Raw genomic sequence first — 27611 nt, 5'->3', positions numbered from 1 at the left:
CCTTTCCTGAAGACGTCTGAGCCTCATAAACTTGAACACCAGACAGTCTCAGTTGGATATGTCTACCTCAGACCCATCTCTTGCCCAGGAAGCTGTCAGCAGGGAAGGATTGTTTTCCTGCGCAGCGGAGAGGCTGGCTGCAGGGAATTCTGGCACAGGACTGCCTGCTGTCAGCCTGTCTGATAGCTGGAAGAGGGCATGCTGAGTATACGTTCAGATATGTCCAAGAAAAGAGGTGATAGGCGTTTGTTTGCCTGAGCTGTATTTTCAGATGTTTGTGTCTAGGAGCCCTTGCTACTTGGCTCCTGCTGAAAACCACAGTTCTTCCCCCTCCTTTCCCAGTATAACCAATTAATTCTGACTTGTCTCCAGTATTCCAGAAGATATCTTCCATAAAGCCTGACTGGCTTTGTCCTTGGAATTAAAACCCGTTGTGATGGAGCCAAGAGAGAGAATCGTGAAACAGGAGCAATAGCCCAAGTCTGCCGTAAACAGGATGGGGAGAACACGAAGTGGAGCATTCAGCCAAAGGAATGGTTAAATCGACCCCATACAATAGAGATTCTTGCAGAGTATATCCAAATATGCCATCCACTCATACACTGTGATTTTTTTTTTTTATTTGATGTATATATTTTTCAGCTGGTGCTTCCTTGATTATCACCTGCAGTTTTCCTTTATTTTTATACAATCTGAGCTCCAGATCCTTCTGAATATATAAATTAACCCCTCCCAGACTATACAATTTGCCAAAACCAGTGGCATATGATTTACCTTAAAAACATCTTCGCTCTGAAACCCCAGCCTCGTTGCCTGAGAGGTGAGAGTGTAATCCTGTAAAGCCTCTGAAAGTATTTCCTGGGTCATTCCTCTGCCTTTAAGCTGCATGTTCAGCAAGTGCTGAGAAGATGGTGAGATGCTTTTGGTAACGTCCAGCATTGTCAGTTTTGAAACTTGTATTTTACTTGTACAGTAAAATACACTTGTAGGGACACTTCCCACCAGACCAGGTTGCCCAAAGTCCCATCCAACCTGGCCTTGAGCACTGCCAGCATGGAGCAACCACAGCTTCTCTGGGCTGCCTGTGCCAGGACCTCACCACCCTCTGAGTAAAGAATTTTTTCTTTATCAAAATCTACCCTCTCTTAGTTTAAAACCATTACCCCTTGCCTTATCAGTACGCTCCCTGATAGAGTCCCTCCTCAGCTTTCCTGTAGCTCTTTTAAATACTGGATGGCTATAACAACATCTCCCAGAGCCTTCTCTTCCCCAGGCTTAACAAGCACAGATCCCTGAACCTTTCTTTGCAGGAGAGGTGCTCCAGCCCTCCAAGCATCTTTCTGGCCTTCTCTGGACCTGCTCCAACTGCTCCCTGTCTTTCTTGCTGGGGACCCCAGACCTGGATGCAGTACTGCAGAGGGGGCCTCACAAGGGAGGAGTAGGAGGGGACAGTCACCTCCCTTGCCCTGCTGCCATCCTTCTGTTGATGCAGCCCCCAGCAGACTGTTGGCCTTCTGGGCTGCAGGTGCACACTGCTGGCTTGTGTCAAGCTTTTATTCCACCAGAACCCCCAAGTTCTTCTCCACAGGGCTATTCTCAGTCCATTCATTACACAGTCTGTACTGGTGTTCGGGATTGCCTTTACCCAGAGACAGCATTTTGCGCTTGGCCCTATGAGGTTCATACAGGCTCACATTTCAAGTCTTTCCAGGTCCCTTTGGATGGCATCCCTTCCTCCTATTGTGTCAGCTGCAGCACTCAGCGTGGCGTCATCCAAAGACTTGCTGAGGGTGCACTTGGTCCTACTGTCTGTCACTGATAAAGACGCTAAGCAGCACTGGTCACAAGACAGACTTGAGGGACACCGTTTGTCACTGATCTCCACCTGGACTTGTATGTGCATGTAGGAATGCTGGCCCATGGGGCCAGACTACCTTTTCATCTGTGCTTCTGCTTAACTGCCTTGCACTGGAAGGAGTTAGAAATGTCAAATTCGAAGAGGGGCAGAAGTGCTTAGTGTGATGACCTGCTATGCTGCTGCGTGTTGGAGCACCTTCCATAGGTGATCTCAGATTGAGGTTGCAGTTAGGAGGTAGACACAACACAAAGCTGCTTTGGATCACAGCAAACTTTTATCAGCAGTAAGTGTGCCAGGTGTTGCTCACCCAGACTTGCATGTGTGATTATCTTCAGCTGCATGAGTAAGGGTGAGCTGTCTGGGTACAGGTACTTTTACGTTGCCTTCCACTAATTGCTGTAAGGTAAAGCGTTCAAAATACATATTATAAAGATGTAGGAGCTATAGTTGAAGCTTCAAAACCCCTCCTGCTTTGCAGATTTTAATCAGTTTTACCATGGTGTGTCAAGTGAATGACAGAAGGACCTTTAAAGCAGCTGTTGTATGGGAAGGAAGAAGCAGAGTGTGGGCAGAGAGCTGTGTCTGGCTTCTGGGGGAAGAATAAGGTGGTGTCTGCAGCAGATTGGGGGATGCAGGAAGGATCTGCATTCTTCTGCTCATCTAGCAAATGGAGGAGTGGTTATGGAAGCCTTAATGCAGCACGTCTTTGTGAAACACATCCTCGTTCTTTCCAGTAAATGGGATCTTTGGTGTCAGTACCACACTCTTTCCAGGAGCACACCGGCTTTCTTTTGGGCTGAGGCAGCTGGAAGGTTTCATGGCACTACCTCACCTCCTTTGTTGTAATTGCTAAAGAAAACCATTTTGCTCCACATAACTTAAAAAGAAGTTTACAGATTGCATACAGGTATGGTGTTAGTTTGTGTTCTGGATAGATATGCCTGAGAACTGAAGACAATTGTGGAATGTGGTGGCACAATCCACTGCACTGCTGAGCCCACATGGCCAGTGGAAAATTGATAAATAGCTGGAAATGCTCTACGTGTTCCCTATTACATTTATTAATATTAATATATGCTAAAGGAGCACCAGAAACACCAACTACAGGTACAGTTGAACATTTGTGCAGTTTTCATAAATAGTGGAAGCAGTGACATTAAACATATGCAGGAATCCCCATAGTTATAAATATTTACAAATATTTATTTTGGCAAAAGCACCTTATTCAGATGTTCTGAGCTGTGCTCGCTAATACAGTGTGCGTATTTGTCACTCGGCATGCTTCTCAACTTGGTAGCTGAATTATTGGTCTGAATGCAAGGGATTTCCCTCGGTGTATCACTTTGTATTTCACAGGTATTTAGATTTCATTGCAGTTCAGAAATGCACACCACTTCAACTGCGTGCAGTTAGCACTCAAGCCTTGCAGAGATGGCATTGATTCATTTAGCATAAAGAGGGACCGAATGCAGCGTGTGGCTCGTGAGCCAATCGGACACAGTAATTAATAATCTTTATCAGAGCCACCTAAGTGTCTCTCAGTGAGCGTCTCTTTCTATAAGCCGTCCAGATACACATTGTTTTTTTCATTTGCATTTCACTACAGATGTCAATGAAAGCACAGTTCCTCCTAAAGCATCGTAATGTATGTAAACCATTGCGGGAAGCATAGCATGCAGAGCCTCGGAGACTGCAGATGGAGAGAAAAGGCTCCTGATTTCATAAAAATAACAAAACCTGTTTTAACATATTGTGCATTAAATATTGTTCATTTGCATACTTTCTATGGCTAGGTTATAAAAGCCCACCATGTGGTGGACTTGTTGGAAGTCTGAAAAGATACTCTTTCTCCAAATGGAGATGTGTTAGTGGAAGCTGCTGCTTAATTATAAAACAAAAATAACTTGTTTTCTGCATTATTTCTTTTTAACACTTTTTTTTTTTTTTAAATTTCTGTAGGTTTTCAGAGTTAGATTTTTTGTTGTTTCCTTAGAATACAATAGCATTAGGGAGGGAAGCATAGTGCAGTCACTGTGAGTTGTGCTAGCTCGGGCTCGCTGTTGTACAACAGTCTGCCTGCCTGGAGCCAGCAGCAGCAGGGACTCCTCGATCCGGAGCTTCCAGCAGATAGCCCGGCAGATTGCACAGCACCACTTGCATTATTTTTTTGCATCTTTATATAGAATTGTATAATTTTATGTACAGCACAGCCACGGTTGAAACACTTGATAGTACAAATGCACAATACCACAAGTTAAAATGAGAAATGGCTGCCAAATCATAAATAGAAGATGTGAAAGAGAAGGAAAAAATCAGTGTTTTGGGTGTAGAAGTCTTGCATACACATGCACATATGTTGTCAGGGCTTGAGAAAGGATGGAGTGAGCCACACGCTTGAGGGGAGCAGGTTCCCTGGCACAATGGCCTTGGCTTGGCCTGGTCCCATAGAGTTTCCAGGGAGCCTGGAGCAGTGGGTGGCATTGGAGCACAGACACCCATTAAGCCCAGGCTCAGAGAATCTCAGCGATGGCCAGAGCGTATGCAGCATTCCAGGTTTTGAACGCTAACGTTGCCAGCTTCAGATCAATCTGCTAATTTATAAGCTGCCAACGTAAAGAGTGCGGGCGAGTGCGAGGTGGCAGGGGTGCCTGCATCCCCAGGGATTTGCAGGGTAATTGGAGCAGCCCGGGGATTTGACTTCAGTGCCTGTTTTGCTGGGGTGGGTGCAAATGAAATTGGGAATTGGCAAAGGAATAGCAGTGACCTTTCTTAGGATAAGATGGTAGTGTCAGCTTTTTCTTAAGAATAGAGCGATTTTCAGTGGAACTCGAGGTTTTTCAGGGGGAAGCGTTTGTAAGGCCTATGGAGATCAATTCACACCTTGCCAAGCTGAGAGCTGCCGAGACTTGTCATTTGTCACCTACTTTTCTCAGCACAGCTCACTGCTGGCCAACTGTCAGGGCGCAGGGTGTTCTCTGATCACTGACAGGTAACGCCCCAAGGCCCCACAGCCTTGCACACCACCTCCAGTCCACTGATAAAACAGCCCCACGAGGGATGCTTGGGGCTGGAGAGGATCACTCCGTGTGTCTCAGCAGGTTGGTGTGTGCACACATGCATTAGGTGGCTGGATCTGGAGACCTGAGTGGAGACTGCAGGGCTGGATGGAGACCCTGAGCAGCTGCGTTGGTGGCAGTGAAACTAATTATAGGCTTGGAGGGTTACCATGCAGTTTTAGGGAAGAAATCATTTGAAAATTTCATAACTACCCCTTGTCAGCTTGTTAGGAACAGTTTCTTCTCAGAAGGAGTGTTGAGGCACTGGCACAGACTGCCACAGGAGGTGAGGTGCCTGGAGGTGTTCAAGAGCCATGGAGATGTGGCACCGAGGGATGTGGTCAGTGGGCATGGTGGGGTGGTTTGGGGTTGGATTTGGTGATCTTGAGGGGTCTTTTCCAACCAGAATGATTTTATGATTCCCCACCAAATGCTACAGTGTCCTTCCTTATCTTTTATAAGAAGGCAAGCTGCCAAAAACTGCCTTTTCAAAATCAATTTTTCTTAGTTAAAATAAATAAGCAAGTGCCTGATCTCAGTTACCCATGTTGCTGACTGCTGGCTGTTTGAAGAATCACTGTGGTAAAGCAGCCTTTGGTGTTTCAGCTCCTGAACACCCCATTTGATGAAAGCTTTGCAAATTTTGTCCTTAATTAGGCAGCCCATCTCTACTTCTTGCATGGATGTTGGAAGGGCTGGTGCTTATACTTCCTAAGAGGCTATTGGAAGACGCTTTTCTAAGGAAGGAATTCTCTCTAATTAAGCTTAGAAATGGGTGGTAATGCTTTCCTCGAGGAAGCATTTATCTTGGGTGTGAGGTCTGCACAGCAGACAGGAGGTGACCAGCGTGTGATGAAGTTAAAAGGCTGCAGTAGATGAATTGGACCATGGGAACTCTTCTCTGTTCACTGATAGAGAATGATAGAGAAGGACCTTTGGAGAAACCAGTGTGTAAAGTAATGTAATTAAGGCTTATTCAGAAAAACATATGTGTGGAGGAACTGGTCTTGCAGAGCCAGTGTTGATGGTAGCATACTTTGGTTCAAGCACCTGAACATGAGCTCAGTCATATTCCTTCAGCAAGAGTGCATGTAAGATGTCATAACGGTGTTTTGCGATGGGAGGAAAACAAAAGCCCAACTGAAATAGCAGGGGGAAAAAAAAAAACAATCCAACTCAGGTGGGTCAGAGACTTGTCCAGCAAAGCTGTGCACTCGTTTGTGCTGTGTTAGGACAGGATCCATAGGCACCAGGTTTTGGCAGGGCAGCATTAAGTACTGCCCTGAATTAGAAAATGGGGCTGCACAAAGTGCCTGGAAGTGCTTCTTTCCAGAAAGAAAATGCAGCCTTTCCTCCATCTACGGTCTAAACGTGATTAATATCAACTGATGGGAAGTTCTGCTCTAGCACCAGGAGGTCTGACTGTGTTAATTTGCTGCTTTTCCCTCGTCCCTTCCCCACAGCAGCAGCAGGAGATGCTGGCAATGAAGCATCAGCAGGAGCTACTGGAGCACCAGAGGAAGCTGGAGCAGCACCGGCAGGAGCAGGAGCTGGAGAAGCAGCACCGGGAGCAGAAACTTCAACAGCTGAAAAACAAAGAGAAAGGAAAGGAGAGTAAGTAGCAAAAGCGCACTTGGTTCAGTGGTGACAGGTAGAGCAGATGGATGAAAGCCATAAAGCAGCTTCATAAAGCTGAAGAAACCTCCCCGATAGCCTTTCTACAGAGCTTCTCTGCACAGGAGCTTATGTAAACGCTTTGGAGGTACTGAGGGTAAAAGAGGAATTTATTTCTATGCTTTATCTTCATTTTTGTCTTTCTAAATGCCATTTTAGCATTTTTCAAAAGGAAGCATATCGTCTCTTTATTTGATTTAACATTTTCTGAAGTATTTTTGGCAGCTTTCCTAATGGAGGCAGAATATTAAAACCATAAAATACACCAGATGCACACTGCTTTTCTTTTCCTTTTCTTAATTTCGCCCTTTTAAGTTGTAGGCGAGTTCTCAGTTTTTAGCTTTAAAGTGTTTTCATTCAGAAGCACTTCTTTCATGAGGTACAGACTGTGGTTGGCTTCCCCACGTGTTATTATGCACTTCACAAGATTCAGTAACATGATTACGGCCTCACAAATCCCCTTATCAAAGACACTTTGGTTACTTGTTCAGCTTTCTTTTAGAAGTGAATGGGAGGAAAAATACCTTGCAGAGTTGTGCTATCAACTCATTAGGTCTCCATTCCACGTGAAATAAGGAAGCCTGTGATGGAAGCAGGAGAGAGGGCTAAGGGCTACCATCAGATGAGGTACTGTCTGGGGACTTGGAACGAGACAAAGCTCCAAGAACAACTTTTCAGGCAGGAAGGAGCTGGGGTGTAGGAGGCTGCAAATATTTTCTGCAGGTTGAATTCCTCACTCCCTCCGTGTGCATCATGCAAGAACAGACTTTTCTTTAACCTTCATTCAAGTACTTCATTCAAGTGAGGGAACTTGCAGACCCGCCCCAGTGTCTCAGCAAAGCAGTTCATAGGAGGTCCAATGTCTGCGTGTTTGTGTTGGGTTTTGTTTGGGTTTTCTGTGTTTAAGCTGTAGGAGAGAAACCAAAGAATCAGAATTTCCTTAAAAGAAACGGTTGAACTGGGCTGTTTTCCCATATAAAAACAATCAGTTTGAACTGGGTGAGATCTGTAAGTCCTTCCACTTCATCCTGCTATTCTCATCAACTGCTTATATTGTATCAGTATGTCAGTGGATCCCTCTGCAAAATAGACATCTGGCTATTCTCATTAAGATTGTTTGCAATAAACAAAAGCTCCTGAGTGCCTGAACACCTGAATCTGAAGCATCTGAAGCACCTTTTGGTTGAAACATAGGTGTAGAAGAAAGAGCAGAACTTGAGGGTGCTAAGTTGAGAATCCTGTTCCCATGGCTACAGTTTTATTTTTAAAATACTTTTATTTAAGAAGTACTACAGCGTATAATCACTATAGCAGCTCACCTCTTAAGAATACTTATCCTTCTCACATCAGAAAATTTTACTAATAGTTAAAATTGTCCAAATCTGAAATATGAAGAGTATGTAATAGTTGAAGATTGGAGTTTATTCTCCATCCTTCCCCCATCTCTGTAAGCCAACAGACATTGTTTCGTACCTTTTAGAAGGCAAATCACAAATAGAGTTAAATTAAGATGATAGCAGTTCCCTGCTTTCTCATCTCAGGATCCTTGAGCTGTGCCTTATGAACTGGTATCTGTTATCACAAAGCATATGATCAAAGCATGACTTCTGCAAGAAGAAGGAAAGTCTATACAAGACTGAAGGTGCTTTTTGGGCAGGATAAGGAGCGATAGTCGGTCGTCCTGTCTTTCCACTGCTACGACTGAACCTAGAACCAGCCATGTGCATCAGTGTTTCCAGACAGACCAAATCTGTCTTCCTGTCTCCCTCCTCCTGCACAAAAGCCATTCCATGCCTTTCTGCTCAGGCAGCCTCGGGCTGAGGCTTTCTCCCACAAGCTGGCCGGCTATGATCAGCTCCCACTATCATTAGGGTCTTTTTCTTGTTAGTTTCCATTTGTTCTGCTCCTCTCTTCTTGCACCGTGCAACCCTCTCCTTCTTGGGGGAGCTTGCTCCTGCTTCTGACCTTTATTCTCTTACCACTGCCCATGCTTTATCATACATACAGTTATAGTTTGATTCTGGGACAGCATGTAACCTGTGTTCTTTCATTCCATATTACCCTGCTGTGGTCTGTCACTTCTGCTAGGGCTGAGTGTCTGGCTTCCTGCCTGTGGATTTATTCCATACATGTGGGCTTTTGGCATCTGACTTCTGCTGTTGCCCTCTTCGCCCATTCCCTGCATGGTGACACACCACCATCTATGTGCTTTTCTGCCTTTCGCTTCCTCTTCTCAAATGTCTCCGCTGGGTATTGCAGAGTAGTTCTGCCTGTATCCTATCATATCATATACTTATATGATACATTAAAAATGAATAACATTTTTCTTTTCATCTTTGAACTCAAGGATCAGGAGCCGAACGATGGTCTGCTCAACATGACATCTTTGTCCACAGCTCCAGCATTGCTCAGGGTAGAGAAGATCCCCATGATTTTATCCTGTTAGCATATGTGGGGCCCTTCAGCTGCTAGTTTAGGAGGAAGATGTGCCAAGGAAGCTTTTGGAAACCTCACAATCCAACAACGTTTGGCTTCAAATCCTCTAAATAATGTCAGATTTATCTAAAACTGATAGAACACAACCATGTTTGAGTATTTTTAAGATGCTAATAGATCAGAGATGACACTTTTTGGAGAGATAAGGCCTTTATGCATGAATTTGTCACCTATTCTGGTCTAGCCATGTGGCTCACAAACTCATAGGAATTTATCTCCAGCTCCTCAGTTGAACTTCCCACCGGGGTGCACTCCAAACCTACATTTTGTAGAACTAGTGAGAAATACAGGGCTCCAAAAAAGTGAATTTTCAAGCTTTTCAACTCTGCTTCAGTGGTTGAGCAGTATTACATTTCCAGGCTGTGCTTTATAGAATTATTGCAGTTTTCTTCTCTTGTGGAGATATTAAAAAAAATATATTGTTTTCCCAGTCTGTCAGATGGCACTGTGTTGTTGTGTAGGATCCAGGAGACAAAAGATCACCCTGTCGTATTTTAGGTATGCCAGCAGAGCAGACGATTTTCCTGGCCTTTTCATTTACTTGTAGCCCAGTTATTTTCCTTTTGGAATTCTTGGTTTACGCTGTGGTGTAGATGAACCATAATTTTCCACATGTTCTGCTTGCCAAACTTTCTATGCATTACTCCATCAGGAACTCTGCCTGCGAATCTGTTCTGTCAACTGAATGATAGTTTTAATCCATCACCACAGTAAAACAGACTGGTCTCTATTGTGGAGGAAATAATGATTAGAAATTATACAGTTGACATTTTAACTCTACGCTATGAAATTACTGACTTTCTTTCTTTAAATGTTAGATTTTCTATTTGAAGAAATAGATTGCACACTTGTAAGTGAATTGGAATATTATGTGTGTCTTATTGTACACAGATACTTCAGAACAAAGAAGTCCTTATTTACAAGCTTTTTCAAGGCAGCATCTACATATGAGACATTCGTCTCGTTCCCCTTCTGCTTGCAGATGTGACATTTAAAAACTTGAGTGTACACAAGACCCTTTTTCTTAAATACCTTTGATTAAAAGAGAGCTGCAGTACCTGGTACAGCGCTTTATTCTGAGTTAACTTTTATGCAAGTGTAAAAATCCTCTTCAGAGATCTTTTGTAGTAAAATGATAAATCTCTGATTAGATCTCCGTTTTCAAACATCCCCTGTGATTATATGCAAAGCTAAAGGGGAAAAAAAGAGAGCTTCTTACTGGAGAGACTTTGTTCTTCCCTTTGAAACTTTGGACTGAAAAATCAAGCATTTAATTCTGAATCCTTTTAGAAATTTTAATTCTTAAAGTATGTGTTTTTTATTTGCTACAGCTTTTGTCCAAAGTCAATTGATTAAATATGTTTTATTTTCGGTTTTGACTTTTCAGGTGCAGTGGCAAGCACAGAAGTAAAGATGAAATTACAAGAATTTGTCTTAAATAAGAAGAAGGCTTTGGCACACCGGAATCTCAACCACTGCATTTCCAGTGACCCTCGCTTCTGGTATGGGTAAGTGGTGCTGGGCTTATCTGTACGATTCAGCCTGTGCCACCTTTTCTCACAATTGCTGCAGCTGGGGAATAGACCTGATGTATTTACTGACCAACCATAACACTGATGGAAGTAGAGTTTGAATTTGATGAATGATGTGAGCAAAAAGCATTTTTAAAGGGTTTCAAAGTGAATATTTTTCCTGTCTTCAGTGGTATCACTGTGTTTTTGTGAGTAGTGATCTTTACTGTCATCTTGAATCCATGATTATTTAAGCCAACAGGTTCTGCCACCAAGATCCGCCTTTTATAAGTTCTTTAGTTTTTCACCAGGATTTGATCCAGATAAGGATTTTAAAACGGAATCACAGAATCCTTAGAGTTGGAAGGGACCTCTGGGGGCCATCCAGTCCAACTGCCCTGCAATACACAGGGATACCACAGCTCCATCAGGTTGCCCAGGGCCTCATACAGCCTCATCTTGGAAGTCTCCACACACAGGGCATCAACCACATCACTGGACAATCTGTGCAAGTGCCTCACCACCCTCACTGTAAAAGATCTTTTCCTTATATCTAACCTAAATGTACCCTCTTTGAGCTTGAAGCCATTTCCCCTTGTTCTATCACCACAGACCCTGCTAAAGAAGTCTGTCCCCTTCTTTCCTGTAGCCCCCTTTCAAATACTGAAAGGCTGCTATCTCATCACCTCAGGGCCTTCTCTTCTCCAGGCTGAAGTGCCCCAGCTCTCTCAGCCTCTCCTCTTAGGAGAAGTGTTCCATTAGGAACTTCCAGGAAATTAGGTTTTATGTTTAGTGAACTGCAACTCAGGATAGTTGAGCTAGCATTGCTTTTATTGCCTGCTTCTCATCTCAGTCTCTCAAAGCTGGAAGTTTTATTTCTGTTTAAACTGCTGAAAACATGAAGTGCACCTTGTCTGTACTTCTGCTGATGTCTACATTTTCTACTGAAAATGCTCTACTGTGGATATCCTAGAAAATCCAAGTGTCACGTGAAGTGAGGAGATAGCAGGTGCTCTTGTAACGACATAGAGGCAAAGAGTGATTTCTTCAATTAGTTCTAATGCACCAAAAAGCAGATAAACCCAGTGCCATCGGTGGCATTAGAAATGAGGTATAAGTTCCAGTTCCAGAAATCCATTTCTTCGTAAAGAAAATTTGGAAATTTGATGTAATTTGAAAACATTCACTACTAAAACATTATAAAAATATCTATACTAAAAAAAAAAAAAAAGAAAGAGGAAAATGTAATGTGTTTGGAATGTTGCTTTATTGACCATAAAATTGATGAAATTTTGAATCAGAAAATTTTGCTGTGAAAATTGTTTTCAAGTTGAGTATCTGATTTTATTTTCAGTCTTCAGCAATAAGCATTTATGTGGGGTTGATGAGGTCATTGTCAGCTGATGGTTCCAAATGCAAGAAACTAAACTGAAATTAAATTTGAAAGATATCCCAGCTATGAGCCAGAACAGAAATGCTGAAGGGTAGTTGGCAGAAGATCCTAACGTTATTCTGCCAGGGGGAGATTGAGCAATTCTAATACGTCTGTGAAAATCTCATCTGAGATTTGAAAATTGCCTGACTGTGACGTTGGGTAAAGTGGTGAAATGTTGGTAGGGTATGCAGAGGTAATGTTTGAGGCCTGCTAAGTTGGTGTGAAGGGTAGTAGAAGAAAGAAGAAAAAATGAATTTAAATCAAGACAACATAAATATATATTAGTTATGTATATATAACTATATATTATATATAGTTATTTAAAATAACTGATTTTCCACCATTCTTTATTGAGACTCACAAAGAAATTGGGGATTTTTGAAGCATTTGAAGGCTTTGTGAGGCATTGTGTTCTTTTTTTTTTTTTAATTTGTTTAAAATGCCTAACTTTTAATGCAGAAATTAGATTTATTAGAATTAAAGCTAGTAAATGAATACCTCCTTCCAAAATCTTTGCTTCTTTGGCCTAGGAGAAACCTCACCTAAAATTGTCATCATAAATGAATTTAATCTGTTAGAAAAGGAGGTTGTGGCCCCATCCCTGGAGGCATTCAAGGCCAGGCTGGATGTGTCTCTGGGCAGCCTGGTCTGGTGGTTGGTGACCCTGCACATAGCAGGGGGGTTGAAACTGGATGATCGTTGTGGTCCTTTTCAACCCAGGCCATTCTATGATCTGTGATCTATGATTAAAAGGGAAAAAGAAATTTGTGAGTGGTCTGCATTCCTTGTATTTTACAGTGTAGAATTAACTGCTTTTTCACCAAGACCCCAGCACTCAGCTGAGTCCAGGTCTGTGACATGGCACCTGCTGCAGGGCCAGCTTTGGTGTAGTTACTGAGCCCGACTGTGCTTCGGGGTTCAGTCTTTTTTCCTCACTTCCAGCAAATGCTGAGACCCTTCTGAAAAAGGATATGTTCCTTAAGGTTTATTATTTTTAGGATTTCTTGTTATTAATGTGGTGTGTTTTCATCTGAACATCTGTTTCTTGTGATGCTTCAGGGATGCAACAGGTAGAGCCAGCGTACAGACTGTTGCACAACAGGCTAAGCCCCTTTCTTACAGGCTTACCATTCCCTCATCTCCCCTCCATCTGTTTAGTAGCAGGGTTTGGTTTCCAACACAAGACATGGGGAGGGAAGAAGGAGCCTCAGAGGCCTCACAAATCTTTCCAAGGGCATGCTTCAGTGATGAGTTGCAGGCAGATGGGAGCTCATTTTGCCCAGCCTTTGAGGAGGGCAGCAAGGCTGTGCAACTGCAGATGAGAATTCTAAGTGCAGCCATTCAGTTGTTAAGGCACGAGCTGAAGACTTTTTCATTTCCTTTCTATTTACATTAAAAAAACCCCATACAAAAAGAGAAAGAAAACCTTTAAGTTAATTATGTACTACTATTTATTTGTATATCATCTCATAGGTTACCAATTCAGTTACAGAGATATTTACGCACATACTTGTAACGTGATTTAATTGGGTGGTGGTTGGATTTGACACACGCAAACAAGGCTTGCAGAAGATAGATTTGATGCTCCTACTGTGAGCAGGCAAACCAATTAAATGGTAACAGATGCTGAAATAGTCTCTTAAATGACACGCCTGCTTTTAAGCACTTCCTTTGGTATTATTAAGGTTTGCAATTTCCTTTAAAAAATTTTAAAGCGTTACTTGTAAACAGCAGTTCTCTTAAGGGTCTTGAACACCACAACAGTTCTGCGTCAGTGGCTTTGACGTGAAATACGTTCTCTTTGCATATGAATAGCTGTTATTGTCCACTGAGGTGTGTAGATGATTTACCTTCTGTATCTTGTATGGGCTTGAATTTCACTCAGCACTGTTTTTTGCCGGTGCAGGGCCACATTAGTGTGTATAATCAGTGAATATTTTCTAATCACCAGTATTAAAGGGCATCGTTGTAGGCAGATATGCAGGTCAAACCTTGAGATGGAAAGCAACTAGCTGCAGAGGTCTTGCCAAATATACTTTGGTCCAGAAGATCTACTAAAGGAAAGAACTATGTAATTGTAGAATTACAGAATCATTCAGGTTGGAAAAGAGCTCTCAGATCCCCAAGTCCAACCCCAATCCACCCCACCATGCCCACAGTCCACATCCCTCAGTGCCACATCTCCACTGCTCTGGAACACTTCCAGGGACAGTGACCCCCCCACTCCCTGGGCTGCTGTGCCACTGCAGCACTGCTCTTCCTGAGAAGAAATTGTTCCTAATAACAAACCTGAACCTCCCCTGGTACAGCATGAGACCATCACCTCTTGTCCTATTGCTATTATCTGGGAGCAGAGTCCGACCCCACCTCACCACAACCTCCTTTCAGGCAGTTGTAGAGAGCAATAAGGTCCCCCCTGAGCCTCCTCTTCTCCACACTGAACAATCCCAGCTCCTTCAGCTGCTCCATATTATCTCTCGGAGGCTTTCACAGAGATCCTGCTCAGTATTTGACTCTGTGGTATTCAAGCCATTTTGTATACTTTCTAATAAATGCAGCTCCAGTCTAAATGTGATTGTTTAGAATTGTGTGTTGGACTATAATTTTCAGATTATGTTAATGATAGGCAACAAAAGAAGAGGCTCTTTTGAATTCCATTGTCAGACTGTCCCTCCTGTGGATTCTGAATCTGCTGGGCAGCCCTGCTTGCAGGAGGTCCTGCTCTTGAAGACACTTAACATAAATAAGAGTGACTTACCAGGAGCAAAGATGGAGCACCTCGGGCTCAGCAAACAGGGCTGTTATTTCCCTTGGAAGTTTTCAGAAATGCTCTTGGGAAGTAGCCACTTGACACAGTAACCATTGGGAAGGGGAGTATTTGCATGCTAAGGAGATAGAGAGAAATAATTACACGTTAAATGATGCCAACGTACATAGATGTTGTTGTTCTCTGTGCAGAAAACATTCCAACAGAGATACACGTTTGAATATGTGCTCAGTTTACATTGCATGAATATGTTTGAAGTGTCACACATGCTTTGCTGTGTGCATGGGCTTTTGATGGACCTCGCAGCCCAAAGAACAGAGGATGTGTTATGTGAAGGTATGTACTTTCAGGAATGCCTGAAAACTCAATTTAGTATACAATTTCACCTCTTTCAGGACCTCTGAAATTCCTGAACGGGCATGCAGACCAGTGCATTTTGCTCTAAGCAGCGTAGGGTGTTGGATCCTAGTCCTCAAGCAATGCAATGTATTCATGTTTGCAGAGTGAAATATCTGTCATTCAGCAGCTCCGGAGCACATCTAAACAGGCCCTTTGAGTTCCTGCGCATTCCCTAACAAAGTGATGAAAATAGCTTCAATGTATGTGATTGTTCAGCTTAAGTCATGATTTTTTTTAAAAAAAGGAAAGAAAAAAAAAATCTATTGCTTGTATAGGCAAGAGAAAAATGCGATTGTGTGCCATGGTGGGTTTGAGGGGCTCTTGGCTTGCTGAGCCTGGGCTTCCTGTTTGTGAAACATCTCTCTGTGCAGCCTTCCTATGCTAGGAGCAGATCTGGGCAGAGAAAGCGACGTCTGTTTTCAGGAGGGATTCAAATATTTTTCAACGTGGTTCTGTTTTTATTTCAGGTGATGATTAAACTGTGCTGCATATGGGCATTTATTGCTGCCAGCGTGACAAAGGACATGTGTAGATGTGTGTGAACGCTCATGTGAAATGCAGCAGTGTGAGAACACACAATTATTCAGCCTGTGTGTAGGGAAGCTTGGGATATAAAGGGGGGGAGGATTAGGAAAACGCAGTGAATCATGTTGCTTGGTAAGAACTGCTGGTATGAGAATTTCTATATAGACACTGAACAAACTTTTCAGAAGTGTTTGTCACAATCACTTAGAAAGCATGATGTGTTCTTCTGCTGTCTTCTTGGAGGGTATAACTAGAATCGCTATGCCACATCTCACCCAGCAACCTCCTGACTTGAGCTTCAAAACGTACTGCTCAAGGAATCCGATGGACTGGGGAGGAATTTTCAAGTTGGGAATGGGTCGATTTTGTTTCTCAAAGAATATTTTAGAGCAGAATATTTTAGTCAAGATCTCAGTGAATGCCTGATTGTTAAGCAGTGTAGAATTTCAGCTCCTTGCATCTCTCAGCTAAGTACTTGTCCTGTGTTGTTTAATCATTTGAAGAAGTAAAACGGGGTTTAGGTTCTGTTTACTTGAGTTAAAACCTGAGATTGCTTGACAGCTGTATGGTTGTCACTTGTATTGCTCAGTCAGTGATTGCGTTGATGTAGCTTCTCTACTGACATAGAAATGTGGAGGTTTCCAGAAGTCTTTACCAATTGGGGTTCATGGCAAAGCTGGACACGAGGCATTAAGTAGGGAAGATGCAGCCAACACACATAGGAGGTTTAGAAAACTCTCTCATTATTTAATATCCTTAGGAAATAGCATGTGCTTTCCGTCCAGCAGCCTGCTCAAACAAAGCTATAAATCACCAGCCTCCAGAAGTTAACCTTGGAGGGTGCTGAGTGCTTTGGCCCAGTATGTGCTGAGTGCTGGGGTCAGGGCGCAGTGCAGCAGCAGGGCTGCTGCTGGCCAGCCTCAACATGTGGCCCTTCATGTGCTCATCCTTTGGTTTGGTTTCATCCTTAGGCTTTCTCTCAGGATTTTATGCAGTGAAGGGGAATTGTTCATTCATGCTGTAGTTAAGGGAAGTAACAAGACCTGTGCTTAGCTTTACAGATAGAACTTATCGAAATGTAGCTGAAGTATGTGCTTAAAACTGTGGTTAAACACCTAAATATGTTGAGCCTTGCTCAGTGGGGACATTCCAGTACTGAAAATTAAGCATATGTCTAGTCTCCTCCCTGTATATTGGCCTTCAGATGATCTTTTAATCTTAATCTCTTTCTGGTACCTAGAATGAGAAAGCTGGTCCCGGGAGATTTTCCTTTTCATTGCTCACAGTGGAACAGAGAAGGTGAAACTGAACTCTCTCCCTTTGTGTTGCACTTGTGTTAAGTTTCTCCCTTCTCTTTCTCTCCCTGACCATGCAGGAAGACACAGCACAGCTCCCTGGACCAGAGCTCCCCACCTCAAAGTGGCGTATCCGGCACCTACAATCACCCTGTCCTGGGGATGTACGATTCCAAAGATGACTTCCCACTCAGAAAAACAGGTAATGTTCCCATTGATTTTCTGTGTTACATACTGTCTTTGCTGTGACACTTGGTCCTTACATTTCCAAAAGAAAAAAAAAAAAAAAAAGAGTATGTTGCCAAAAAGCTGTATTTCATGGAGCAATTTATTTAAGAAGCGCTCACACCACCCCACTCTCCTCTCCCCCTTCCAGCTGTCACTGAGCAAGCAGTGTTAGAGGGAGGCTTTGGTTGTGCAGCCTTGCAGAGCTACATGTAGAAGGCAGCTTCGTTGTGTGTCAAAGCTTGTGAGATGTTTTCACAAAGTCAAAACTAATACAGAGATCTGCGTGTCTGAAGTCAAAGTATGTTTTGCTGAGTGAGAAAAGTACCAAGAAAAGTTCATTTCTTCTGGGATTTGCATTTTATATACAAGTTTATACTTTAAATAAATAAAAATGTTTCTGCCAGTCAAAGTGTAGGGACTTCCTGCAAGGGTTTTGGTTCACACCTAGACAGTTATTTCTCAGTTAGGTTTCTCTCTGCATGGTGGCTAAGCAAGTAAGTTATTTCTCAGCTATATATTATGTAAACCAGTTTGTTTTGTTTGGCTGTGGTCCTCAGCTCCATATCACATGCCTTGGCCAATACAGCCTCAGCTTCTAACCTTGCAGGCTTGTGATCCTCAGCAGCCAGCTCCCTTCGGGGAAGAGCCGAGCTGCAACAAGCTCACCCCAATCTGGGGAGCTCTGCTGCTTGCATGGATGATGCAGATGGTGGTGCATATTGAAAATTGCTTCAGAATAGGAAAATCCTCTCTTGATTGAGCTTTGTGTGTCCCACAGTTGCTTCTAGCTATTTTTCAGGTGTGTTTTGTGGACCTTTAAATGTACAGGGATGAGCACTGGTTTTAGCAATCATTGTGCTAAGGAATGGTGGTGGTATGTTAACCAGAACTTCCTATGGATTTACTACAGCCTTTGGTCAAATTGGCTGTCCTAAATCAGTTCCCAGGAGCTGGCTGCACCTCCATTTCCTTCTAGGAAGGGTGTAGGTATTCTCACAACATTTCTTCTCCTAATACTCAAGCGGGTCTTATGTGTCCTCATCATGATTCTCATTATCTCTGTAAATTGATGTGAAGGTGGATTATTCTATTTGTTTTTTCCTTTTGCCATCTGACAAGAAAAGCATAACACTTGTGCACTGCTGCCCTGTGCCTCCTGCCTCTCGGGTCTGTGCCTTTGAAGACATTTTATGAACCTCTTCCACACCATAGTACCTGTCCTGCTGGGTGGATCTGTGGATGAATTCCTGTCTGTCACACAGTAGATGGTTTTCCCAGTCACTAGGCATGCTGGGCTGGGTGGCAGGTACCAGACACATCAGCTGCACAAGAATCAACTTATGATGGGAAAGCCCTTCCCTTCAGGGTTGAGGGCTCAAGGTGAGGGTTCTTCCTGTACATGCCCTGTGTCTTCAGGGAAGTGGTGACAAGAAAGTAGGTTCTTTCTGCAGGACTCCAAAGGCAGAGAGGGAAACAGAATTCGCTGAAGGCTAGGACATCCTCTCATCTCCATTTCTAGATAATGACAAGCCAAACACTGTGTTAGGTGCAGCATCTGCTGCTGCTTTGTCAGTGTTGGAGACAGCCAAAGTGACGCTGTCTGGGCCTCAGGACTTGTCCTTGCATGGAGGAGGTGAGTACTGCTGGAGGACTGCCCTCAAAGGAGATCTCCTTCAGTTCTGGAGCTGCCAGTGCACAAGGATGTGCTTTGCATACACATCTGCCTGGAAGAAGAAAGACTGGACCTGGGCTGCTAGCAACCACTGATGCCATTTGCTGCTTCTCTGCTGAAGGTTGTCGGTCTCCTCTGGGAATTCACAGCATGTCCTCACAGGGAAGTGTCCCTTGGCACCACATCTATCGCACAGGGCTTGTGGACAGCACGAATCCATGGACCTTCCTGCTCTTTCCTATTCCTTTTGAAACCAGGACCCCCACTTCGTCCCACGGCAAAAATAGGACAGAGATCATCCTTCTCACTGCAAATGCTGTAACAGTGGATTTCTGCAGAAGGAAAGAGTGTCTGAACATAGTCCCATTGTTTCCTAGACTGAGTTCTGATTAAGTCTCTGGCTGATAAAAACGCTGTCAGACAGAGTGAATTAAAGAAGATAAACATATCTAATAGCATTATTAAAAATCACTCTTGTTTTAAAATAAGGAGATAGTTAGCTGGTTTTGTTTTTGCAGAGCACCGATACTTATTCTTTGTGGGCACTGGCATTAATCTTCTGGGGATTTGTATGCAGTGCATGCAAGTTCCCTTGCAAGGTTCAGAGGAGGCTTTTTTTGTTGTTTTCTTTTCTTTTCCTTTCAATGTAACAGCAGTTCAGACTCTAACACAGTGATATCCTGCAGGAACCCCATTGCCAAGAATGTTAAGTTGCTTGGACTCCTGAGCAGCCTGGTGTAAACAAAAGGCAGGGAAGGCTGGAGCCCATCCTAAATAAAGTTCTTTATTACAAGTGAGCTTTTCAGATTTTTGGCACCAGTCAAAACTCTGGCTTTGTATTTGTAATTTAAAACCTCCATATCATGTAGTCCAATTTTATTAAATTAGATTAAATATTTGCAGTTCAAATAACAGAGTCCATCACACCACAGTTCTGATTAGCAGGGCTGGCATCAATCCAGTATCATTGTTAGGGATGGGGAGACTCGGGGCGCTGCAGGAAGGCACTTGGAGCAGTGATTTCTGCTAGGGTACGTTTCTGGAGTTGGCAGCACGTTCTGCATGTTGAGAAATTGTTCAGAAAGAATGAACCTGTAATTGCAGTGGGTTTAAAAGTGCTACCCTTGTTCGCTCCGATTGTTTAAAGCATTGCGATGTGGAGCTATGTATGCCAGCCCTCTGTGCACCCCTGGGGATCGCTTGGTAGTGGAACACTCAAGCGTGAATGTTGCATAAGGGACGTGGTCAGCTGGCCACGCTCTCTTGAGTAAAAGTACACGTGTGCATGAGCAGTGTCTTAAGAGTACTTGGAAACAATCAGCATGTGAAACAGCGAACACTTGCCACATGCCCCTTACGCATCCTGCCACCTGAAGTACTACGCTCTCTGGTTTGTCTTACCAAATTATGTCCCGGTTTGTTGGCCGTTTGGGTTCTGCGTGAGGTTGTTGTGCTACCAGGCTCTGGCTGGTGCAGTTACCAATAGCCTGAACTTGCACTTAGCCTGGCTGCAGGGTGTGTTTCACTGAGTTCTCTCTAGCTGAACCCTTTGTGGCTTTCCCTTCCTTAACCAAACTAAGAATAGTTTGGCTGATGCCATTCATGCTTTTCTCCTTTTGCTTTAAATAACTTAAGACAAGGATTTCTTATTTCCTCATATATTTGTGTAGTTTCCTTAACTACATGTACGCATGCTTCCTTTACAGTATGCATGATCTTGACATGCTCTTAATTAGAAAGCTGAAATGACCTACATCACAAGGATTCGTGGAAGACTCAAGAGCATTGTTTAACTTGTTAACATGCTTTTTCTTTTGCTTGTGTGGGGTTTTTTCCTTGCTTGTTTTTTAACATGCCATGCAGGGTTTGGCCATGTTCTATCAGACACGAGCTTTCCTTCTGGCTTCTGCAAAGGGGCGAGGATTCCTCACGTTCACTGGGACTTGACAGCTAATCAGGATTTCTAATGGAAGCCACAGCATTTCAATTAGCTGTCACTGAAATCAGTGGTTTTGCCAAGCACAGCACCTGCTAGACTTGCCTGGCCAACATGCATTCAGCTCTCTGGGATGCATGGACTGAAAACATCTCCGTGTCCGTGCATCTATATTTAAACCTGACACCAAAGTGGGAAGAAGAACCCATTTCTTCAAAGAGCTCGTAAAAGGTGGTCTGTGAAGCTGTAAGCATAAATGTGCCTGCATCCACAGGAATCATCCAGGCAGGCTGTGAGGCAGGCCCAGGTCTCGCCATGGTTTTGCTGTTGAATAAAGAGCAAGGGACAGCTGCTTGGTGTGCTTGGCTCAGACCCTGCAGCCACTGTCCCTGTTCTGTGAAGAATCCGAGGCTCTGGCTGCTGCTTTTTGCTTTGCCTTCAGCCTCACCGCTGGCTGCTTTTGGGAGGTGATGATCAGGATGAGCATGGAGATCTTTGAGAGGCAAGGGATTCCTGTGGTTCCATGTGTGTTTGCACTGCAGAACCATGGAATAGCGTCTCAGGGTGTGAATTTCCACTATTTCCAAAGCCAGTCTGAATGTAATGCCAGACTGGGAGCTTACAAAGACATCTTTGGCAAGTATCTGTCTCTGAGTTTCCTGGCTAGGTAGTAAATGAGCATGTGCATGCATGTGGTTGTACGTGGGGAGAAATGACAACTGGGAAGTGTCACAGGTCCCCCTTTCAGCTACTTTTTGCTGGGGACCAGGAAAAAAACAGGGATCCTATGCAACAACCTCAATTCCCAGCAATGTCTCTTGACTGACAAAATGACAGACAAAGGAGAACTGGACAAGTACTGTGTCTTGGGGCTTGTGGTAAAGGCAAGCTGTCCTTAACCTTCACAGCCCACTCTTCTCCAAGGAGAATTTTGTGGCTCGGTATTGTCAGGGCCTGGCTTGCGCACTTCTTCACTGCACTGACTTCCTTCCAGGAGCAAAGCAAAGAAGCAAACTGGGAGCTGCTCCTTAGACTTCCCCGTGGGTAGCACAGGTGGAAGGCCACAATGGCTGCCTGTTTTCTTGTACTTCAGCAGCTTCTGGGAGATGCCACAGAGGGAATCTGTGAAACACATCATCCATGCTGATACCAGCAACCACTTCAGCTTTCGGCCCTAAAAGAGAGTTTGGTGTTGTGGTGCTGGATCAAGATGGGTGCTGGTGAGGAGCGTAAAGGAGGAAGGCATCCAGCATCCCACCCTGTGCAGCCTGATCCAGTTGGTGGCAGCTCTGTCCTTGGCAGGGATTGAAGTAGATGGGCTTAAGGTCCTTCCAACCCAAACACTCTATGGTTCTGTGATGCTGTTGGTTTCCTTGCAGTGTTGCTGACGCACTGGGTTGTTGGAGTTTGCAGCTAAGCAGGTGAAATTGTTCTGAGCCTGTACTTAGAAACAATAAAGGGTAAAATGAAAGTCCATAATTAAAATACTGCATTTGTCAAGAAAGGCACAATACCTCTCTGAGTTCTGATTTTGGAACATTCTAAGTGGTTTGTTTTGTGACAAAGATTGTTTAGAGGAAAATAGAGTAGGCTGAAATCCTGGTGTGAAGTGGGAGTGTAATTTAGAGAAATCTTTGAGCTTTGTACGGTGTGGAGCATTGCTCAAGCTGGAAAGCAGCGTTGCTCTCCACCCACACTGTCCTCCCAGCCAGCGTGGTTGGGGGTCCTGCCTCCCCGGGCGTGCTCTGCTGCATGGAAGCTTCTGTCTTGTCATGGACAGCGTGCTCTGCTCCAAATGGAGAGCGTCAGTCCACATCCAAAAATAACTTAATGAAGACAAAAATCACTTATTGCTGTAACGCTACAGAACAGCTCTTCAGATCAGACCGTTGACATTTCGGAGAACAGAACAAACCAAAGTGCAGCTGAAGGACCAGCAAATGCTCTCTTTATACTTTCCATCTTTTCTGATGGCCACACTGGCATAGTAGGGAATGAATAGGGAATGAATAGGGAATTCAGCTACAAAATGTGCTCCATGGGCTCCTGCGCAGTGCTGAGGTTTGTTTAGAAGGCAAAGGAGGGGCCACCTCCTTTTCTTACTCAGGAGCTCTGCTAAAACAACCAGGGTGCATTTCTGGCATGAGTGTGGGGAATCCAAAAAGGAAAAACTGGGGTTTACATTCGCAGCACTTCTGGAGCGAATACCTATATATACATGCCCAGGTTTGTTTATGGTAGGAGTAGCCCAGCATCAGAGAGAGGCACAATGCTGGAAGGACAGGACAAGGAGGAGGAAGAAGGCAAGTGGCACGGGGCTGCCAGCACCCATGGTCCCCCACTGTGGTCAGTGCTGTTGGAGCTGCTCCCTGCCCTTGTGCTATGTCAGTCAGGAGCTCTCTCTGGACAAGCACTGCAGCTTTTTGGGTCTGTATGGAAATTCTATGTTTTCCCCCTTCCCTCCTGCAGAGCTCAGTGCTGTATTAAACTCCTTACTGGGGAAACTCATATGCTGATCTTCATTTTCTTCCTTCTTTCACTTCCTTATTCCCTTCCACATCTCCTATCTTTCCTCCCAGATAATACTTTGAGCGCTGCAAAGTTGCTGTCTTTATTTAGACTCAGAAAGGGGGAGACAGAGACAAGATGTGGCATTTCCATGTGTTTGTTTTTCTAGTCCAGTTTGGCTGTTCACAGTGGAAACCTTTGCAGCACTCTGTGATGCTGCCTTTCTGCACAGTTCTATAGTCAGGCAAATGATAGTGAAGCTGTAAAAAGTGTGAACGTTGTGTGCTCAGCTTAATGAAGCCTCCTTTGTACTGCTTAGATGCTGAGACTACTAAACTTCAGCATATGAGGAGATGCCAAGTATTAGCCTTTAATAAGTTTTCATTTTAAGGACACAGCCTTTCACAAATACACAGAATAGCCTGTCCACGGAGCTCTTAAACAGTGCTTGTGCCAACACATGAGAGAAAACTGTGCAGATATCTTATCTGGCCCTTCCAGTGTATCTGTATTCCAAGATGGACTCTTTTGGGTCATGCTCTCTAGCGTGGTACCTTGCACACAAAAAATTGAGTTTGTTTCTGCAGAAGATCCAGGTCTTCTTGTTCTCATTTTCCTTTCTGGTTCAGGAATTTTCTGCTGCTGTTTGTGCCCCGTGGTACCTCTCTCCTCTGGGTATATTTGTTGAGGATCAGATTCTTCTCGTCTATGTCAATGTCTGCAGGGATTGGAAATCAAGAGTGTGAGCACCCTTGTGGTCCAGAGAGATCATGGTGGAACAATCCTGTGGCTGTTAAAGCCTTTTGTTCAGTCATTGGTGAATTTTGCCATTACCAGCTTTACCAGGTCCTTCTGACCAGCTGAGGCAGGATTCAGTATTTTTGGGGAGAAGAGGCAGACACTAAATTGCACAACCTATGGTCTCTGCTACCTAAACAAAAGATCATTTGTCTTCATTAAGATTCCGTGTTGTGCAAAAGGCCTGCTTCAGACAGGTTTCTCTGTTCCTCTCCTTTGTTTAGCCATGGGGTAACCTGGACTCTAGGAAGGTGACAAGGTAATTGTGTTGGCCTTCGCCTGACTGTTGTGGCTTGGAATGTGGTTTAAAAAAAATACCAAAGAATAACAGCCTTTCTCAATCCCCAGCCCCCAAAATTAAGATATGCGAGGGCTGGAATTAGAGTTTTCATGGTGCATTGTGTGCTTTTTTTGTAGATGTGCAATGGGAACAGGGCAAACTCTGCCCAGAATTTTGTGTTTTTAACTTGCATAGACTTAATGTCAGATTAGTTCAGCAGCTTAGTGGATACAGTTCCAGGAAGAAAACAATGAGAGTGACATAAATGTTGGAGAATTGGATTACATGAATCCTGCTGCAGTAAATGAAGTAAAAGAGGGGTAACTTGGGTTTGAGTCTGTGAAAACTAAGGAAGCTTTTGGCCTATGTTCTAGTTATTAATTTACTCAGAGAAAAACAAAATATTCTTTGAATAAACCCCCATTATGGGCCAAATTAAGTATGTCACTGCTTAAGAAATCCCACTGGCTTCTCTGAAGCTGACTCAGACTTGGCCATGGGCTTCGTTTCTCTGTTAAACAGGAATCCAACTGACTTTTTAATAAACTCACAACGTTTGTTTAAAATCCTTCACCACAGAATCACACAGAATCACAGAATGGCCTGGGTTGGAAGGGACCTCAAGGATCATGAATCTCCAACCCTCCTGCCAGGCAGGGCCACCAGCCTCCCCATTTACTAGGCCAGGTTGCCCAGGGCCCCATCCAACCTGGCCTTGAACACCTCCAGGGATGGGGCATCTACAACCACTCTGGGCAGCTGTTCCAGCACCTCACCACTCTCCTGGTAAAGAACTTCCCCCTAACATCCAACCTAAATCTTCCCTCTTTCAACTTAAAACCGTTCCCCCTTGTCCTGCTGTTATCTTAAGCTGTTGAACACCAGCTTGTTTTGGGTTTCAGTTTAAAATTCTCCATGTCAGGCTAGTTTGCAGTCATTGGGAACAACACTTTGTTTGGACATGAGGCCTGGCAGGACGAGCCTCAGGAGGTCTTCAGTGGAACTGGAGTTATAGAGTGAAAATTGAACTTACTGAACTGGTATTGATAGTTGTGTGTCATAGAATCATAGAATTGCTCAGGTTGGAAAAGGCCTTAAAGGTCATCAGATCCAACCACAACCCAACCATACTGCCCTACCTCTAACAGCCCTTCACATAGAGTCACAGAATTGCTTGAAATCAAATGTCGCTTAAATTCAGAATGAAGGACAGCTCTCTTTGGTTTAAGAACTTTATCAGTAGTAGCTTAGAAGCCATATGAATAAGCTGAAATTACTGTTCTGAGTTTTGGGAAAGCTTCTTGAAAACTTTCTCTTTAGTTATGAAATGTGATAGATGTACATTCTTTGAACTGGAGGCTGTTCTGCGCTGCTGGTGCTGAGTCTTAATTCCCTCGCTTGGGTTGTATAACACCCAATTAAAGGCATGTAGGGATTATGCTCTCTGAGGTCTTGATGACATGTTAGATTTGGGATTGTATTTGGGAGAAAAACTCAGAGTTCTGTCACAGAACAAAGGCAGGGTGTGTAACTGAACAAGTGTGGTGCTTAAGTAGACATTCTGTGTTTCCAAACTTGATCCTCCATCTGGGGGAGCAAAGCATGAGCACACAGGATACTTCAACCCAAAAATACTTCTGTCTGGCAAATTATCACATGCCATTTTGGCCATAACTTCTGTCTTTTAGGATTGTGATTCTGTATGTTTGTTCCCTTCCTCCTGCGTGGATGGATTTCAGGTTGTGGCTGCATGCAGGGAACGTATCTGGTAGTGCTAGGTAAACTGTGATCCCCAGATCTGTCCTTCCTGACATCTGTTAAGGTGTTTCCCATCTATTCATTCTCTGTGCTGAGAACCATGCAGTTACTCATCTGTTCCCAACAGAAGACGTACGTCAGATGAATGCCACGCACAGCATAAATTGTGTGTGAATGAAATTTACACCAAAGTACAGTCTATATTGTCATGTTTTTCTTTGTCAAAAGATACATCCTTGCACCAGCTGTGGCACAGGCTTATATTTCATTTACTAGTTGGCAGTGCAAATGTGTCTGAAATGGAATGGATCAGCATCTAGCTGTGACACATTCCCATTTATTCTTTAAGATCTTGGTAGTACCGTCTCGATGGTTGCTAATCAGTGATACTTGCAACAATTTTAAAGCATGTAGCCTGAGCTACTGAACTCTCTCATGTCCAGAGACAACTTTAAAAATATTAGGGCCAGCTTCAGCTTTGAAGAGAATTTCACACAGGAGCTAGTCAGAGCACTCACTTGTACTTCATCTAGTCCACTCCTCTAATTTTGTCCTCCAAGCAAATGACAGATTTGCATTCAGCCCCCTGCCATTTTATATGCAAATGTCCTATAAGATGATTCTCTCCTTTGCTAATGCACGTCATACTGCATTTTAAGCATCATCTTGATGAGTGACACTTTTAGTGCTTCCTTTATCTCTTACTGGCATTTTTCTGTCCCAAACAGTCATGAAAAGCTCTTCTGCCCTTCCCAAAGTTTCATCAAAGAACTGTTTTGATGGCTTAACTTAAAGCATTTGATCTTGAATTCATCAGCTTCTGATTTTTGAGCCCTGCAATTAACATGGTTGGTCTTGATCTTTTCCATGACCTGGTGGTCAAAGCCAATTGTAGGGAAATACATCCGTAGCCAGACTTAGTTAATTCAAATCAGTTTGTAAACCCCATTTTAAGTCTTCTAAAGAAATGCAGATTATTGGCCCATGAGTGCAGGGAACTGAGTGCGTTGGTAGTTAATGGCAAAGAGCACAGGATTTGCTGGTTCAAAGGGATTAAGCCGTCGGGTTGTTAAGAGATTGAGGAATGGAAAAGATTGGGCCAGTTCACAAATCTCATAACTGTCAGGAGCCCTCAAGCACCAAAGCAGATATTTTGTATATACTCGAGAGATTGCAAAGTTTACAGAGAAAATCATCTCGCAGGAGGAATCTTGACTTAAGTCTTCATTACCTTTGTAAGAACTTGATAAGCTGTGCGGTACAAACGTGCTTGGTGTTGCCAGTTGCCATTAACCCAGAGGTATTAGGGGATCCCAGCAGTTCTGCTCTGACTTTTAGAGAAATGAAATCCCAGGATTTGGGTACAGAAGTATTTATTTAAGAGGATATTTCAGCTGTGTGATGTACACAAAGCA

At 43.6% G+C, this 27611-nt stretch overlaps 1 protein-coding gene across 26 annotated transcripts in view; it reads left to right on the top strand.

The window, feature by feature from the left end:
• Positions 1-27611, top strand: part of HDAC4 (histone deacetylase 4) — a 222308-nt gene that overhangs the window by 116732 nt on the left and 77965 nt on the right. For 19 of the 26 annotated variants that reach the window (XM_040703238.2, XM_015289092.4, XM_046943389.1 and 16 more), the window contains 3 exons: positions 6378-6528; positions 10472-10592; positions 17097-17218. In XM_040703238.2, the coding sequence (XP_040559172.1) occupies positions 6378-6528; positions 10472-10592; positions 17097-17218 (394 nt within the window). The remainder of the gene's footprint in view (positions 1-6377; positions 6529-10471; positions 10593-17096; positions 17219-27611) is intronic. The other 7 variants (NM_204313.2, XM_040703235.2, XM_040703236.2 and 4 more) reach the window with 3 other exon arrangements.

Source organism: Gallus gallus, chromosome 7 (genome assembly GCF_016699485.2).
Source record: "Gallus gallus isolate bGalGal1 chromosome 7, bGalGal1.mat.broiler.GRCg7b, whole genome shotgun sequence".
Taxonomy (NCBI): domain Eukaryota; kingdom Metazoa; phylum Chordata; class Aves; order Galliformes; family Phasianidae; genus Gallus; species Gallus gallus.
Note: the sequence above shows the minus strand (reverse complement) of the source record. Positions and strands in the feature narration are given on the sequence as shown.